An 18,144-nucleotide genomic window follows, 5' to 3' on the forward strand; every position below is an offset into this window, starting at 1 on the left:
TTCTGCAGGTCGGTCATTACAGCCTCTAATCTAGGGTGCTACACAGGAGTTGAAGGAGCCTTCATCTGAAAAAGGCACAATGCAAACCAGACTTCAGCCTGAACCACTGTTCCTTAGGACAGGAAAATGAATGGAGACAAAGGCAGCTAATTTAGTTTCCACCAGAAACTACAAATAAGACGACGCCCCCACTAACAGCCCAGGTCCTCAGCACTATACATGATCCCATCACATGCCTGTCATCTGCCTTTACACAGAGAATGTTACACACACAGTCCTCTCTTCTTCACCTCTGGACAGCTCAAAGGAGTAAATCTTGAGGAAAAAGTTAGAAAGGGGTAGGAAGCGGGGACCGGGTTTCCAGAACACTGTGCGTCGCTGCTACTGAAGGAGGTTACAAGTTCCTTTCTGTAGATGATACGCAGCGTGCAAAACTACAATTATTGAAAATCAACAGTACTTGCAAAATGCCATCTGAGAAACATAACATTTTAATAGATGAAATAAATACTCCAGTACATGCAAGGTAAAAACTTGACATTGGGGGAAGAAAAATCACTCTTTATAGTGTAAATTAAAAAATAAAACACACACTCACAGTAGCTTTCCCCCCATTTGCAAAACACATGGCAAAGTCATACTCTTTCCACACCAAGTATACTCCTAATCCAACACGATTGCTTAAAAAAAATAAAGACATACAAAAAAGGTAGCTACATCCATGTCTAAGGAATGAAAACTGAGGTAACCTTTTCTTCTCTTAATTAAAAAAAAAAAAAAAAGACCAAAAAGAAATGAACCCATGACCTCCTTCCTGCCCAATTAATAAAATTTGGTCTTGATAATCCGGAAGACGGGCTGGGGGTGAATAATGACATATTACACCTCTGTCTCAGAGTCCCTACCGTGTATGGGCTGGTGGGCGCCTGGGGCCTCTGAGTGCGTGTGTGTAAGTTGTGTGCAAGGCCCTGCCTTTTGGAAGATTCCTCTCGAGCATTTAACATCAGGGAGTGGGGGCACGGGACTTCACCTATGTTTTCTTTGGTATAAATGGAGGGGGCAGAGAATAAGTATCTTCCTTTAGTCTGGGGTGAAAGAAGGGGTATGGGGGTGCTAATTCACAGAATTGGAATTCACTGGCGGTAAAGTCCTGGGCGAAGACCTCTCCCTTAAAGCCTGAGATAGCAGGGTACAGCCTTCAGACACGGCACAGGCCGAGTTCCTCAGCCTCTCCCTGTGGTCCGACATCTTGGCGCCCCCATCCGGGTGCTGCGCCAGATCCCTGAGGCACTGGGTCAGGAGCACGCAGGCCGACACCACGCTCATGGCGCCGCCCAGGATGGCGGTCTGCACCGCCTTGCCCTCGGCGCTCACGGCCGCCGCGCGACCCAGGAACTGCGGCTCGGTGGCAAAGCCCACTAAGGCGCTCACAGCCTGCACCAGGGGCCCGCTGAAGAGCGCGCAGCGGCTGCGCGCTAGCTCACTGGGTGCGGCCTTCACCTCCCGCACGCAGGCCAGCAGCGCTGAAGCGCTTGTGCTCATGCACTTGACGCCCAGCTTGAACTGCTCTCGTGAAAAGCGGTCCCGAGACTTGTCGCTGGCCAGGGCACATGCGTCCGTCAAGAACTTGAGGTTGCGTGACAGGCCCTGCGACACCTCCAGCAGCAGCTGTGGTGTCATGTCAGCCAGCGGTGTGGCTCGAAGCAGCGCGCAGCCCTGCTCCACCTCATGGCGGCAGCGTGTCACACGGTAGCGGTCCACCAGGCCCGGCTGGGCGGGTTGCGCTCCAGGCGTGGCCACGGCCGCCAGGTAGGCCGCATGAGCCGAACACTCGGTCAGTGACACCACCAGGTCGCCCAGCTCCACCAGGCTGTCCCCTGCCTCTCCAAAGCGGCCCATGTTGAGCTGGCTCTGCACGTCGTGGGTGAGGATGGAGAGCCCCTTGGTGCGCGCGATGATGGTGTCCCGGCACTGCTCAAAGGACTCGGCGCCGGCACAGGAGGAGGCGAGGCCCTCGAAGAGCACTGGACGAGCCTCACTTGACAGCAGCAGCAAGTCGGCTACCAGCTGCATTTTGCCCTTGCAGTGGTCACAGACAGACACCAGCCTCTTCCGCGGCTGCGAGCTGGCCCCGCCGACGGTGCTCACAGGAGCCGGAGAAGCCGCCTCGCCGGTGGGCTTCCCAGCGCTGCCGCTAGCCATCGCGCCCGGGGGGCACTGGCATGCCGCTGGGGAGCCCGCTACCGCCACCACTGCCACTGCCGCCGCCCCCGCGGCCGTCGCGACTGAGCAGGCCAAGGCCGCGGTGCCTTTCCCGAACCATCATGCCATCCACCGCCGCGGGCGGAGGACACCGGGCTGCAGCGGCCAGAGCCCCAGCGGCGTGGTGCAGGTCAGAGGGCCAGAAAACGCAAGAGACTCTTCGGGGCGCGGGGCGGGGCTGCGGCGTCCGGCCTCCTAGAGGGCTTGCAGGAAGCATGAACCGGGGCAGGGCAAACTCACAGTCCGTGCTCCTCGCCGCCGGGCTGCCAGGAAAGTCCCCTCTGCTGGGCCACCGCCTCCTTCCTGGGCATGGCCCGGCCCGGCCGCCAGAGCCGAGAAGGCGGGACGGGGAAGCTGGGAGTTGTCCTTCCTTCCTTTCTTTGAAATCAAAATCCTTTCCTCCGGGAGGAGTGCGGGCGGCGGCCCAGGAGGGCTCTGCTGTCAGCCGCTGCGCTTGAGGCCACCTCGGCTCCCCGGCGCACGTGGGCTTCAGGCGCCGTGACCCCGCAAAGCAGCACTTCCCCGAGACGGCGGCCCAGGTTGGCGCTTTGGGACGCGCGGCCGCTCCGGGCGCATCTCCTGCCTTTTGCTCTCGGGAAGCGTTGCCGGCGGCGGCTGCAGGGCCGAGGGTGTGGCCGGCGCTGGCGCGGCCGCGTCGAGTCAGAGTCGGGCGGGAGCCTGCACTGATTGCGCACAGCGACCAGGCGCCCCGCTCGCTCGCTCGCTCGCCTGCCCGCCACACCCGGGCGTGCCGGGCGCCGCGGCGGTCCCTTCCCGCCTCGCAGTTCACAGACCGCGGCCCGGTGCCCAGGCGGCACGCCCTCCCGGACCGCGCGCTCCGCGGCCCTCCGCCTGCAGTCGGCACGAGTCCATCACCGTCACCTCCACGTCTCGGGCCAACGGCGGCTGAGCTCTCCCAAGGACCCGAGCTCCGCGCATCGGACGCCCCTGCGCGCGTCTTCCCGGCGGCCAAGCCAACTCAGAAGGTCCCCGCGGCGCTGCGGCAACCCGCCCGCGCCCCGGCTCCTGCCATTTTTGTCAACCACCAACTTCCGAGCGAGCGGGGAGAAACTGAAAGGAAGGGCGGGGGCCAAAACGAAGAGGGGAAAACACCCGCTTCCTCTCCCCGAGCGGCTTCACCTCGGAGCAGGGCAGTGGGTGCGCCGCTGCCCGCCCGCCGGTGCTGCTGGAGGCTTTTCCTCTTCCCGTCCGCGCCTCGCCCCCGGGCTCACCGCCGCCGCCTCGGCCGTAACCTCCCTGGAGCCTATAGAAATCTTTTGTGTGGCGTCACCGCCTTTCGTTTAAATCCCGCTTCCTCCTCTCGCCCTTCCTCCCGCCCCCTCCGCCGCTCCCGGATGCTTGCGCGATGCGCTGCTCCTCCCCCGGGAAGCTGGGTGGCTGCGGGAGGACGCCGCCGCCCAACGCGGACACTGCTGGCCTAGACGCTGCCGCCGCTGGGGCAGTGGTCCCGGGTCTCCCCAGCGGTCCCGGGCGGAGTGGCCAGGGCAGTGGAGAGGAGGGAGGCCAGTCCCCGGCTAGGGGCTCTGCGCACACCCACGGGAGGTCGGGGCGCAGCTGCCAGTTGGCCTTACGTAAGCGCTTAGCCAGACGAAGGGGTTCCACGCTCTCCTCCCGGCACAGGGAACACGTCTAAAAGATGACCTGTTTCCTAGGGTAAAGGGAGAGGGACACCCGCCACCATCCCATGGTGATCTGCTGGGGTCCAGCAGTTTCGGTTTACGGGACATCTACTGATCTTCCAGCTCACCTCCTGCCCTTTGTTGTGTTTGATCCTCTTCCACCGTGGGTTCCTGCGGGGATGTGCCGGGTTACGAAAAGAACACCGGATTTAGAGTCTGAAAAGGGAGTGAGATAGTTGCCGCTTCTTTCGTTTAACTAAATATACTTTATGTACGTAGGTAGAGCACGGATTTTGAATCAGCCTTCCCGATGTCAGTCTTATCCCAGCCATTTGTAAGTTGTGTGACTTTGTGCAAGTTTTCTCACAGTATCCATTTTCTCATCTCTAAATCAGATACTTGAGTACTTGAATACTGACCGATTTGAGTACCTGCCTCATACATTAAAAAAAAAAAAAAAAAAACCACTGCCATGGAGTCAGACGCGTAGCAACCCTATCGGATTGAGTAGAGCTGCCCCGTAGGGTTTCCAAGGAGCGGCTGGTGGATTCGAACTGCCAGCCTTTTGATTAGCAGCCGAATGCTTAGCCACTGTGCCACCACCTGTTCTAATTATGAGCCTTGATCAGCACCATGTGCCCTGTCATAACCTCTGTTCTTTGTATATTGAATAGCAGTGGCCACTGTTGAGTAGGAGTTAACAGCCTTTGGAGATAAACATTATGCCCATTTTAGAGATAAAGAAACTGATGATCAGATGCCCTAAGTGACTTCCTAAGGTCAGGAAGACAGCAAAGCGTTGGGTGAGGAGCCCACCCTCACTCCCACCCCCAGCCCCTTTTCCTTTTACCCAGACCCCGTTCTTCAGGAAGTGGTTGAAACCCAGTAAAGAGCCCCACCTCTTAGTCCTAAAATAGACCTCTCTAGACGCCCAGCCCAGAAGAAGCTGGGTGTGTACAGTTAACAGAAATGCCTGTTCCTTTGTCCCATCCTAGGACCCCAGGTCACCTTTTTTCAGCCAGTTGTAAGTGTTGCTTATAACTAGAATGACTTGCAATTCATCATCCAAACTGAAACAGTTGAGAGTGAACAGTGAGGGATGCTATTGATAATTAACCAGGGACAACATAGACAAAGCTCGGTGGATAGTCACCCTACTTATACCCAAAAGTGCCCTTACTTTGCAAACTGAGGTCCATAAAAATGACAACTTTCTAAACAAGCAGCAATGCTACAGGGTTCATCCCTTTTATTTTTCTACAAAGGAAATACACGTAGATCAGCTTGACTTGCTAACCCAGGATTTAGCACCTAAGTCTGTCTTAGCTCCAAAAACTTACTGTGAGGAGGCAGTCATACCATTCCCTCATTGCCTAGTTTACTCATGAAATTGCTCTGGGGTCAGAGGATTTTGCCCCTGGGGTCCTTTTTTCCTTTCTTTCCACATGTGTAGCCTGTTTTTTTGTTAACTAGAAACCTCAAGTCCAAATAATGAGCTCTATTTGAAAAGTTTGGTATGGCTTTAAAAATTGAAAGGATTGTTTTCTCGGCCATCCCTGTTTCATTTTTTCAGAGAGAGCAGCTTCTCCTAAACTGATACTTCCAGGTACTATTTCTGCCTTCCTTTAGATCACCTTTACTTTCTGCCTGTGTTCGTTTACCCCTCAAACACGGGGTACCAATGTACCACGAGACTGGCCCTGTGCTAGGCACCAAAGCTACATAAGAAGCAAGATAAGTTGATTTTACCCTGAAGAGTAGAATCCAGAGAAGGTGATAGATTCACAAACAGGTAATCACAATTTCCTGTTGGTATAGAAAGAACAAAGTAAATAAACTATAGCAGAGATAGTACTGCTCACTAAATATTCCAGTGGCAGTTGGGTGGGGTCATGCAATTAGTTCTGACCAATGAAATGCAATTGGAAGTGATATTTTTTATTTCTAAGCAAAGGCAATGAAAAGCCAGTTGGTATTTCTCCACTCTTTCTCTCTTATCCCCGTGCAACTGCTGAGGAGGCTATGGAGCTGAAAGATGGTGGAGCCGCCATTAGCTTAGATGACTGTGTGGAGTAGACCTTCTGTTGACCTGCGCTGGACATGTGATGTGAGCAAAAAGTAAACTTTTATTGTATTAAGCCACTAAGATTTGAGAGTTGTTTTTTACTGTAACATATTTTAGTCTAACCTGATTAAAAAAAAAAAAAGGTCTATTTATATCTACCTCTATAGTTGCTAGAGAAAATGGCTTGACCCCTGGTGATTACCTGGATCAAGGCCAACACTTAAACATTTGATAAATATTTATTGAATGAATAAACTAGCTACAAACAGAGAACTGATTGAGGATTTGGGCAAGAAAGGTAAAACTGACAGAGGCTGGGGCAAGAAGAATTGAAGAAACATCCTTAACTTCCTCCCTTACCTGTTCTAGAAGATACATCCACCACCTGGATTTTAAGGAGGTTTAAGAGAACAGTGTGGACACTCTGGGTTTTGATACCCAACTTTCACACTACCTCCTGAACCCCAGACTCAGTGGACCAAAAACCAAGCTACGTTTGGTCTACATTGCCACCTGGTGATCAGCAAGGGGCACTCTCTGCCCTGATGTCTTTCTCCTTCGGAGTAGTGTCCCTCTGTGGTATTTTTGTGCTCACACAGATGGACCATTTCAATCTCAGGTAATCTTTCTACACTTAGGCAAACATCACCCTTGTCTTAGTTATATAATGCTGCTAGAACAGAAATGCCGCAAATGGGTGGCTTTAACAAACAAATTAATCTTCTCACCATTTAGGAGGCTAGAGGTCCAAATTCAGGGTGCTGGCTCTAGGGGAAGGCTTTCTCTCTCTATTGGCCCTGTAGGAAGATCCTTGACTCTGAGCTTCTGCCCCTGGGCAATCTTCATGTGGCTTGGCATGTATCTTCCCCCATCTCTGCTGCTTTAGATTGCTTATGTAGTATGTTTTGTATCTTAAAAGAGATGGACTTAAGATACACCCTACACTAATTATGTCTTATTAACATAACAAAGGAAATTCATTCCCAAATGGGGTTATAACCACAAGCATAGAAGTTAGGATTTACAACACATATTTTGGGGGGACACAATTGAGTCTATAACCTTCATTGTCTTCCTTTTAATATCTCTTCTAAAGGGAGAGGAATTTCTATCTGGAAAATATATGCCCACCTCTCCTGTCCCCTGATTAACTCATCCCCATGATGGGCAAGAGCTTGACATTCATGGGGCGTGGTTCACGAAGGAACAGGATCACTGTGTGACAGGTTACTCCCCTTACCCAGCATACCCTCTTGCTCTCTGGTGTATTTTGTTCCCATACAACAAGAATACCTGGGCAGAACCTCACGCATCATGCCCGTTCCCTCCCCATCCTCGCCATCCACCCTCCCCACCATCCTCTGTCTCTGTTCACCTGAAATTGTGCGTGTGCGGCAGGCTTGTGTGCAGGACCAGGTATGGCTTGGCAGGCACACTTGAGCATTTAAGTCCCAAGGTCTGGAGCTCTGGAATTTTGTCCAATTTATTTTACCAGAGAGCCTTGGATGGCAATGAAGGGTGCTGACAAAGATTAATAAAATGAGTACCCAATTTGTCACGGATTTAATTATGTCCTCCCAAAAATGTATATATCAGCTTGGTTAGGTCATGATTCCTAGTATTGTGTGGTTATCCTCCAGTTTGTGATTGTAATTTTATGTTAAGAGGATTAGGGTGGGATTATAACACTACCCTTACTCCCTGATCCAAGGTAAAGGGAGTTTTCCTGGGGTGTGGCCTGCACTACCTTTTATCTCTCAAGAGATAAAGGGAAGCCAGCAGAAAGTTGGGACCTCATACCACCAAGAAAGCAGCACCAGGAGCAGAGTGTGTCCTTTGGACTCAGGATCCCTGCTCCTGAGAAGCTCCTCTACAAGGGGAAGATTGAGGACAAGGACCTTCTTGCAGAGCCAACAGAGAGAGAAAGCCTTCCCCTGGGGCTGATGCCCTGAATTTAGACTTGTAACCTACTAGGCTGTGAGAAAATAAATTTTTCTTTGTTAAGCCATCCACCCGTGGTATTTCTGTTACAGCAGCACTAGAGGACTAAAACACCATTTGTCTGTTGGCTAGTGATTTTGGGTGTATTTGCCATTTTCTCAATTTCTGGAGAAGGAAAAGATGAATACTAAAATTCACGCACCCCGAATTCCTAACACTAATCATGCCTAACCATGTTTTGATATCTGTCATGGTGCTTAACACAGAATTAGCAGTCAATATATGTAAGGAGCCCTCGTGGTGCAGTGGTTAAGTGCTCAGCCGCTAACCAAAATGTCAGCAGTTCAAACCCACCAGTTGCTCCACAGGAGAAAAAACCTGGTGACCTGCACCTGTAAAGACTACAGCCTAGGACCCTCTGTGGAGTACTTCTACCCTCTTACATTGGGTTGCTATGAGTCGGAATCAACAGCGCAGAACATACAGAGATTGATTAGATTTATTACACCCTCACATTGAGCCTCACTGGTCCCCCAAACAGACTCGGGCACTTCTGCCCCCTTGTATCTACTGTGCTTTGTACATGGCGTCAGTGTGACTATTGGCATTGTGTATCTGTGACTGTTGGCCTAACTCTTTCCCCCCAGTCCTGTCATCTCCTTAAGGGCAGAGACTTAGTATGTTCATCTCTCCCCAGCACCTAATCCATTGCCTGGTTGTCAATAAATGTTTGTAGAATTTAAAATAAATTAATGAATAGTTCAGTTGTTATGTCTCTTGCAAGGAAGGCACCCCTTTTTTCGGCCAATATTCAGCTGCCTCCAACTTTTACTTAGTAATGGACAGAAAATCGTGGACATTCATGAACCCAGAGCCCCTTTGGAAGTGTATCCGACAGCAGGGACACAGCCTGTGTGTGATCCTGAGCTATAGCTCACAGCTCTGAGGCTAAAGGGTGGACCTGAGCCCCTTGGCTTAGCAAGTGTGTACCCCGTTTCTCTTATAGCGTGTTTGAGAGAGGCCAGGGAGATGATTCTTTGGAAACAGAGACTGTGAGTTCTCTAGACATAGTCACCTTGTGTCTGGCTAGATATCTGTTCTAGAAAGTACAGGTAATTTTTCAGATAGCTCAGGTAAAAGTCCTACCTTTTATTTTTGAGGGATTCAGATCTCGTCCCTGAATTTTCAAGGCAATTGTAGTATTGTCAATTAGAATTAACTCTGTATTATTTTGAGAATTTTAGTTGAAATAAGTTTTTTTTTCCCCTTATACCTTGGAAGAGATGGGTATCAGTCAACATTTTGTGGGGCATCAGTGTGTATATGTGTGACCCTCCTTTTTAAAATACAACTGATAAGTTGTTGTTGTTGTTAGTTGCCTATTGAGTTAGCTCTGACTCAAAGCAGACATATGTGTAACAGGACAAAGCATTGCCCAGTCCTGTGCTATCCTCACAATTGCTGGCATTTTTTAGACCATTGTTGCAGTGATTTTATAAAATGTTAGATGTAGCAAAATAGGAATACAGATAAAAGATCAAAATAATTTAAAATCGCACCCTGTGATGGTTAAGGTTATGTGTCAGCTTGACTAGGCCGTGATTCTTAGTGGTTTGGCAGGTATTATGTAATGATCCCCTGTTCTGTGATCCAGTGTGAGTAAGCAATCAATTGAAAGGGGAGTTTCCTTGCGGCTGTGGCTTGCATCCAATATATGCTGTATAGATGTTCTAGCAAAGCTTGCCTTGCTGGATCCTGCATCTAACTCATCATTCTCTGGCCTCTGTTTTTTGAGATGCGAGCCAGCAGCCTGCCATCGGACGGTCCTGTTATGGGTTCATCAGCCCCTGCAACCATGTGAGTCAGGAGAAGGCTCCAGCCTGACGTCTGACCCACAAATTTGGGACTTGCCAGCCTCCACAATTGCGTGAGCCATTTCCTTGAAATAAATCTCTCTATACGTTTATAATATATGCTTCACTGGTTTTGCTCCTGTCAAGTACTCAGCTTAAGGCATTTTGTACTGAGAGTGGTTCTAGAGGAACAAAATTGTAAGGATGAGTTTTCTGAACTGGTTCTCAGGTCTGGCTAGTCTTAAGGCACTGATGACTGCTTGCAGTGGTAAAGAGGGCACCACTTAATCCATGGTGTGAGGTGGCAATAGAAGGACACAAAAAATCACTGCCAGTGGGTCATATATTTGTGAGAAACAAAGCTCTGGGCAGTGGCATATTTGATACTTTTCTACAATTTTGTCAGAAGTATAGGGAGGCTGGTTGGTTGGTCCTGCTTTCTCTAGACAAAGTGGTGAAAGAAAAAGATGAGCTCAGGGGTTCTGGCTCACAGCTCAAGTACTGTATAAAAGACCTGGAAGTTGCCACATGTGCCCTGAAAAAAAGCCTTATTTCTTACAGCAACAGAGCTGATATTGGTGAAAACTAAACCCAGAATCTTATCGTAAGAGTGGCCCAATTACAACACCAACTAAATTCCCAACCTCTGATGTCAGAAGTTAAGTGAGGGCATTGATTGGGAAGAAATGGGATCCTGAAACAGAATGAGGACATATGGGCAGATATTCAGGAAGCTGGGGACACTGAGCCCCTAAATTCCATTAATAACTCCTGTCAACAGAACCAGCCCATTTCCTCCCACCTGAAGAGATTACTCCATCTTTGTCTGCTAAGCCACCCTCCCCAGTAAAACCATTATCCCTTCCACCCCCATGTGATGAGATTAACCCAGCTGTGTCTGAAAAGCCTTTGCCTGAAATATAGCCTGGGATGGTGCCTGGTGCATTGCCTGGGGCATCACCTGAGACAGATGCCTTATAAGACATTGCTAAATGTCCCCACCACCCACCCACATACCCATTTTTGCTTCTAGACCTATAACTATACGTAAGTCCCAGCAAGCCCCAAGAAGTCAAGTAGCAAGTGTGACCCAGGAGGAGGTATGCTACAATCAAAAAGAACTGCTTGATTTTTATAATATGTACAAACAGAAACATGGGCAGTATATGTGGAAATGGCTATTAAGGGTGTGGGGTAATGGTGTAAGGAGCATAAAATTGAGTCAGTCTGAGTTTATTGATGTGAGCCCACTAAGCACAGGTTCTTCAAATAGTGTTTCAGCTCGAGAGGTTAGAAAAGGATCTAATAGCTTACTTGGTTCACTGAAGCATGGATTAAGTGGTGTTGTTAGGTGCCATCAAGTCAGTTCTGACTCATAGTTACCCCACATACTACAGAACAAAACACTGCCTGGTCCTGCGCCATGCTTACAATCATTGTTATACTTGAGCCCATTGGTGGCCTACACTAAATCAAATTGAAATGCCAGATCTGCCTTGGTATACTATAGAAGAAGGTATCTAAACCCTTAGGGAAATTGGCATGTTAGAGTGGATTTATCAGGTTGGAACTACAGACCTGCCCATGGAGTGCCTAGAGGACTCACCTTTTACCACAACGCTAAGGAACAAATTTGTGCAGGGAGCCCCAGCATCCTTGAAGACTGCTGTGGTTCCTATTTTATGAAAGTCAGATTTGACAGTGGAAACTGCCTGAACTGAATTAAGATGCAGTGGGACTAACTGGATTCCTGGCAAGTGAAGTAAGAGCTATTATGGTAGGAAAAGCCAAGTGGAAGCCATTAGAACTGCCTCTGCCTGGGAAAATAGTAAACCAAAAGGAATACCACATTCCTGGAGGGATTGTAGAAATTAGTGCTACAATCAAGGACTTGAAGGATACAGAGGTAGTGATTCCCATCACATCCCCATTCAACTCACCTGTTTGGGCTGTGCAAAAAACAGATGGATCTTTGAGAATGATGGTGGATTATCGTAGACTTAACCAGGTGGTGACTCCAATTGCAATTGCTATTGCAGATTTCGTTTCAGTACTTGAGCAAATTAATACATCTTCTGGCACCTGGTATACAGCTATTGATTTGGCCAATGCCTTTTTCTCGATTCCAGTTTCAAAAGAACACCAAAAACAGTTCGCCTTCAGCTGGCAAGGCCACCTTCACTGTCCTACCTCGGGTATATCAACTCTCTAGCCCTATGACATAATTTAGCCCAAAGAAGCCTTGCTCACCTTTCCCTTCCATAAGATGTCATACTTGTCCATTACATTGATGACATTATGCTGATTGGACCTAGTAAGGAAGAAGTATCAACGATTCTAGACTTACTGGTAAGACATTTGGGTGTTAGAGGGTGGGAAATCAGTACAACAAAAATTTAGGTACCTTTCACCTCAGTGAAATTTCTAGGAGTCTACCAGTATGGGTCATGTCGAGATACTCCTTCTAAAGTGAAGGATAAGTTGTTATATCTGGTCCCTCCTATAACCTAAAAAGGGACACAATGCCTAGTGAGCTTCTTTGAATTTTAGATGCAACATACCCCTCCTCTGGGTGTGCTACCCCAGCCCGTTTATCAAGTGACTTGAAAAGCTGCTAGTTTTGAGTGGGGCCCAGAACAAGAAGAGGCTCTGGAACAAGGTCCAGGTTGCTGTGTAACCTGCTCTGCCACTTGGGCCATGTGATCCAGCTTACCCAATGGTTCTTGAAGTGGCAGTGGCAGATAGAGATGCTGTTTGGAGTCTTTGGCAGGCCCCTATTGGTGAATCACAGCACAGACCCTTAGGATTTTGGAGCAAAGCCCAGCTATCCTCTGCAGATAACTAGTCCCCTTTACAGAAATGGCTTTTGGCTTGTTACTGAGCCTTAGTAGAGACTGAATGCTTAACCATGGGCCACCAGGTCACTATGCAGCCTGAGCTGCCCATCATGTACTGGGTATTGCTCAACCCACAGAGCCATAAAGTCAGCATGCCGTTATTGAATGGAAGTTGTATATATGAGATTGGGCTCGAGTAGGACCTGAAGGCACAAGTAAATTACACAAGGAAGTGACCCAGATGCCCATGGTCCCCACTTCTGTCACATTACCTCCCTCTCCCATTCTGCACTTAAGGCTTCGTGGGGAGTTCCTTACGATCAGTTGACTCAGGAGAGAAAACACGTGCCTGGTTTACAGGTGGTTCTGTGCAATATGCAGTCACCAATCAGAAGTGGACAGCAGCAGCACTGCAGCCTCTTTCTGGAGACTCCTTGAAGGACAGTGGTGAAGGGAAATCCTCCCAGTGGGCAGAACTTCAAGCAGTGCACCTGGTTGTTCATTTTGCTTGAAAGGAGAGATGGCCAGATGTGTGATGGTGTACTGATTCATGGGCTGTGGCCAGGGGTTTGGCTGGATGGTCAGGGACTTAGAAGGAACAAGATTAGAAAATTGGTGACAAGGAGTATGGGGAAGAGGCATATGGATAGACCTCTCTGAGTAGGAAAGACCAAAGACATGAAGACATTTGTGCCTCACGTGAATGTCCACCAAAGGGTGACCCAGCAGAGGAGGATTTTAACAATCTAGTGGATAGGATGACATGTTCTATGGATACCAGTCAGCCTCTTACCCCAGCCACTCCTGTCATTGCCCAATGAGCTCATGAACAAAGTGTCCATGGTGGCAGAAATGGAGGTTGTCTTAGTTATCTAGTGCCTCTATAACAGAAGTACAACATGTGGATTGCTTTAACAAACTGAAGTTTATTCTCTCAAAGTCTAGTAGGCTAGAAGTCTAAATTCAGAGTGCCAGCTCCAGGGGAAGTCCTTTTCTCTTTGTCAGCTCTGGGGGAAGGTTCTTGTCATCAATCTTCCCCTTGTCTAGGAGCTTCTCCACGCAGGAACCCTGGGTCCAAAGGACGCGCTCTGTTCCTGGCACTACTTTCTTGGTGGTACGAGATTCCCCTGTCTCTCTGCTCCCTTCTTTGTTTTATATCTCAAAAGAGATTGGCTTAAGACACAATCCAATCTTGTAGATTGATTCCTGCCTCATTAATATCACTGCCTCTAATCCCACCTCATTAACATCACAGAGAAAGGATTTACAACACATAGGAAAATCATGTCAGATGACAGAACAATAGAAAATCACATGGTACTAGGAATCGTGGCCTAGCCAAGTTGACACACATTTTGGGGGGACATAGTTCAATCCATGACGGAAGTTATGCATGGGCTCAGCAACATGGACTTCCACTCACCAAGGCTGACTTGGCTATAGTCACTGCTGAGTGCCCATTCTGCCAGCACCATAGACCATCACTGTGTCCCTAAAATGGCACCATTCCTGGGGCAGTCAGTCAGCAACCTAGTGGCAGGTTGATTACTTTGGACCGCTTCCATCATGGAAAGGACAGTATTTCATTCTCACCGGGATAGACACTTACTCTGGATATGGATTTGCCTTCCCTGCAGATAATACTTCTGCCAAAACTACCATCTGTGGACTTACAGGATGCCTTATCTACCGTCATGGTATCCCACACAGCATCACATCAGATCAGGGAACTCACTTCACAGCAAATGTAGTGTGACGATGGGCCCGTGCTCATGGAATTCACTGGTCTTACCATGTTCCCAATCATTCTGAAGCAGCTGGCTTTATAGAACAATGGAATGGCCTTCTAAGGACACAATTACAGTGCCAGCTAGGTGGCAATACCTTGCAGAGTTGGAGCAGTGTTCTCCAGGAGGCTGTATATGCTCTAAACCAGCATCCAGTGCATGGTACTGTTTCTCTCATAGCCAGGATTTATGGGTTCAGGAATCAAGGGGTGGAAATGGGAGTGGCACCACTCATTGTTACCCCAATGACCCACTTGCAAAATATGTTCTGCGAGCCTAGAGGTCTTAGTTCCAAAGGGAGGAATGCTCCCACTAGGAGACACAACACTGATTCCAATTAACTGGAAGTTAAAAATGCCACCCGACCACTTCGGGCTCTTCATGCCTCTGGATCAAGAGGCAAAGAAGGGAGTTATCAAACTGGCTGGTGTGATTGATTCTGATTACCAAGCGGAAGTCAGATTTATATCATATAATGCAGGTAAAGAAGAGTATGTTTGGAATACTGAAGATCCCTTAGGACATCTCTTGGTACTACCACCCCTGTGATTACAGTCAGTGGAAAACTACAGCAACCCAATTCCAACATGGCCCAGACTCTAGGAATGAAGGTTTGGGTAACCCTGTCAGGCAAAGAACCAGGACCAGCTGAGGTACTTGCTGAAGGCAAAGGGAATACGGAATGGGTGGTGGATGAAGAATGTAGCTCTAACTACCAGCTACAACCGTGTGACCAGTAGCAGAAATGAGGGCTATAATTGTTTTTAGCATTTCTTCCTTGTTTTGTTATACGTGTATGAGTGTATATATATGTATACATATATATATCTCAAATATCTGTTTTCTTTACTCTCTTATTCTGCTACTTATTGTAAACTATAAGATGTAAACAGGGCTAGTGTTTTCAGTTGTACTGCTGTTAGTTGTATCATGTTAGGCACAAATATGACTTTATAATTGTCTTTATGTAGAGATTATATATGGTTTAAGGAGATGTATACAGGTGCCAAATTGACAAGGGATGGGTTGTTATGTGTCTACTTGTCTAGGCCATGATTCTTAGTGGTTGAGCAGATATTATATAATCATCTTGCATTTTGTAATGTGATGCGAGCAGCCAATCAGTTGTTTCCTTTGGGATGTGGCCTACATCCAGTATATACAGAAGTTCTGGCAAAACTCGCCTTCTCTGGGGCCTGCATCCAACTCATCATCCTCTGACCTCTGGTTCATGGGATGTGACCCAGCAGCCTGATGTCTGACCTGCCAATTACGGGTTTGCCAGCCCCTGCAACCACGTGTCAGGAGAAGCCTCCAGCCCGACGTCTAACCCATGGATTTGGGACTTGCCAGCCTCCATAACTCTGTCCCAGCCTGAGACACTCCCCAAAGAGATAACCTTTATTTATATACTTGTAGCCGTTTTTCTGTGCATACATATCTGTTATGGATTGAATTGTATCCCTCAAAAATGTGCGTCAACTTGGCTAGGCCACGATTCCCAGTATTGTGTGATTTTCCACCATTTTTTCATCTGATGTGATTTTCCTATGTGTTGTAAATCCTACCTCTGTCGTGTTAATGAGGTAGAATTAGAGGCAGTTATGTTAATGAGGCAGGACTCAATTTACAAGATTAGATTGTATTTTAAGTTAATCTCTTTTGAGATATAAATGAGAGAAGGGAGCAGAGACATGGGGGACCTCATACTGCCAAGAAAGTAGTACCAGGAGCATAGTCCGTCCTTTGGATCCCGGGTTCCTGTACTGAGAAGCTCGTACACCAGGGGAAGATTGATGACATGGACCTTCCTCCAGAGCCGACAGAGAGAGAAAGCATTCCCCTGGAGCTGGCACCCTCAATTCGGAGTTCTAGCCTCCTAGACTGTGAGAAAATACATTTCTCTTTGTTAAAGCCACCCACTTACGGTATTTCTGTTATAGCAGCACTAGATAACCTAGACAATATCTAGATAATATTAATACTGTTTTATAAACTTTTATCACTTAATAGTATAAAATGAAAATATTTTAATATCAACAAATATGCATCTATGGTATCTCGTTATATTTAATGTTTGCATTGTTTTCCATTGTATGAGTGGACTATAGTTTGCAATCTGTAAATGCAGATTTTATAATCTACTGTTGTTGAACATTTAGTGTGGTTCCCATTTCCCACTATAGGGAGAGTGTTAGGTAGGATTATTACAATGAGTAAATGAAGAAATACATACGAAGCACCGAGAAGAGTGCCTGCCATATAGTAAGTGCTCAGTATTATTATTACTGTTACTTTCATTATCTACTTGCTGAGAATCAGTTCAGAAGTGCAGTTGCTAATCAGAGATTTCATCTAACTTTCATCCAAAAAAATCCATCTCCGGAAGTGAATGAAAATGCTTGTTTCCTGAGCTTTGCCAAGGCAGCGTATATTAGTCTGGCCCAACCAATAGGTAAAAAATTATATCTTGTTTAAATTTGCATTTCTCTGATACCTGTTGAGGTTATACAATTTTTTTTTTTTCACATATGAATCGGGCATTTATGTTTATCCTTTTGGGAATTACCTGTTCATGTCCTTTACTGTTTTTCAATTGGAGTGCTCATCTTTTCTTTTTGGTGACTTGTAAGAGATTTTTGTATATGCCGTGTTGCAGTTCTCCTTACAATTTACTGTTTGCCTTTAAAAGGTTTTCATGGTGATTGATAAACACAAGTTTTAATTTTTCTGTTTAATTATAAGCATCCTGATCTCAGGCTTGCATGTCGCTGTGAAGCTGAGCAGGTTTCAGTGTAGCTTCCAGACTAAGATGGACTTGGAAGAAAGGCCTCGTGATCTACTTCTGAAAATCAGCCATTGAAAACCCCATGGATCACAACAGTCCAATTCTGTTGTGCATGGGGTCGCCATGAGTCAGGAGCCGACTCAGCAGCAGCTAATAACAAGACCCAGGAGGTGTGCTGTGCCTCTTTTCTTGCACTGGAATAAAAAGCAGCAAAAATAAGAAGGATAAATTGTCATTGCCTCCCCCATCTCCACCTCATCCTGGAGATGCCTCCCTCCATATTTCCCCATGATTCAGTCATTAAAGGATTGATGCTTGGCACAACAGGGTTTTCTAGAACCCTGCTGTACCCTTCACATTGGCCTCAGTCTCAGTTCTGACTAGTCAGCGAGTATTCTGTTCCACTTTGTCAATACTTTGAATATCACCTCTGCCTGAGTACGAATATTGCTGGAAGCTCTCGCTTTACCTCCAGATGAGGCATCCGTCCTCTGTTTTGGAGTGACACAGCCTGCGTGAGCCCAGGTGAGGACACTAATTAGATCTGAGATTCAGTTTTACCATTCAGACCCTGAACCACTCACAGGCTTGAGTTAGGGCGAAACCCCAGAGCAGTGAGAGGCTAGTGGCTTCGTGTCTACTGTGACCACACAATCCCTCACTTCTCTCCTCTCCTCTCGGCCCTACTGCACTGCTTGGGACCTGGATCAGACCCTAATCTCCTCCCATCTGAGTGTTCCTGGCTCCAGCCTTTTTCCTTTTTCAATCCGTCCTCTGTAAGGCTCCCAGTTTAACGATCTTGAGTGTCTCACCTGGCTGATTAGCCCCGACAGTGCTATGCTGGGAGAAAGATACACCGTGTCTTTGAACAGAACCCTGATGGCGCAGTGGTTAAGAGTTTGGCTGTTAATCATTAAAGGTCAGCAGTTCGAATCCACTCCTTGGAAATTCTATGGGGCAGTTCTATTACG

The 18,144-nt window shown here is 47.6% G+C and overlaps 1 protein-coding gene across 1 annotated transcript; it reads right to left on the reverse strand.

Annotated features, from left to right (window-relative positions):
- Nucleotides 1–473: 473 nt before the first annotated feature.
- Nucleotides 474–2,787, reverse strand: TLNRD1 (talin rod domain containing 1). The gene has a single exon (XM_010593788.3). It carries the CDS (start codon nucleotides 2,200–2,202, stop codon nucleotides 1,114–1,116), a length of 1,089 nt encoding a protein of 362 aa, XP_010592090.1. The 5' UTR covers nucleotides 2,203–2,787; the 3' UTR covers nucleotides 474–1,113.
- Nucleotides 2,788–18,144: the final 15,357 nt, after the last annotated feature.

Source organism: Loxodonta africana, chromosome 13 (genome assembly GCF_030014295.1).
Source record: "Loxodonta africana isolate mLoxAfr1 chromosome 13, mLoxAfr1.hap2, whole genome shotgun sequence".
NCBI classification, from domain to species: domain Eukaryota; kingdom Metazoa; phylum Chordata; class Mammalia; order Proboscidea; family Elephantidae; genus Loxodonta; species Loxodonta africana.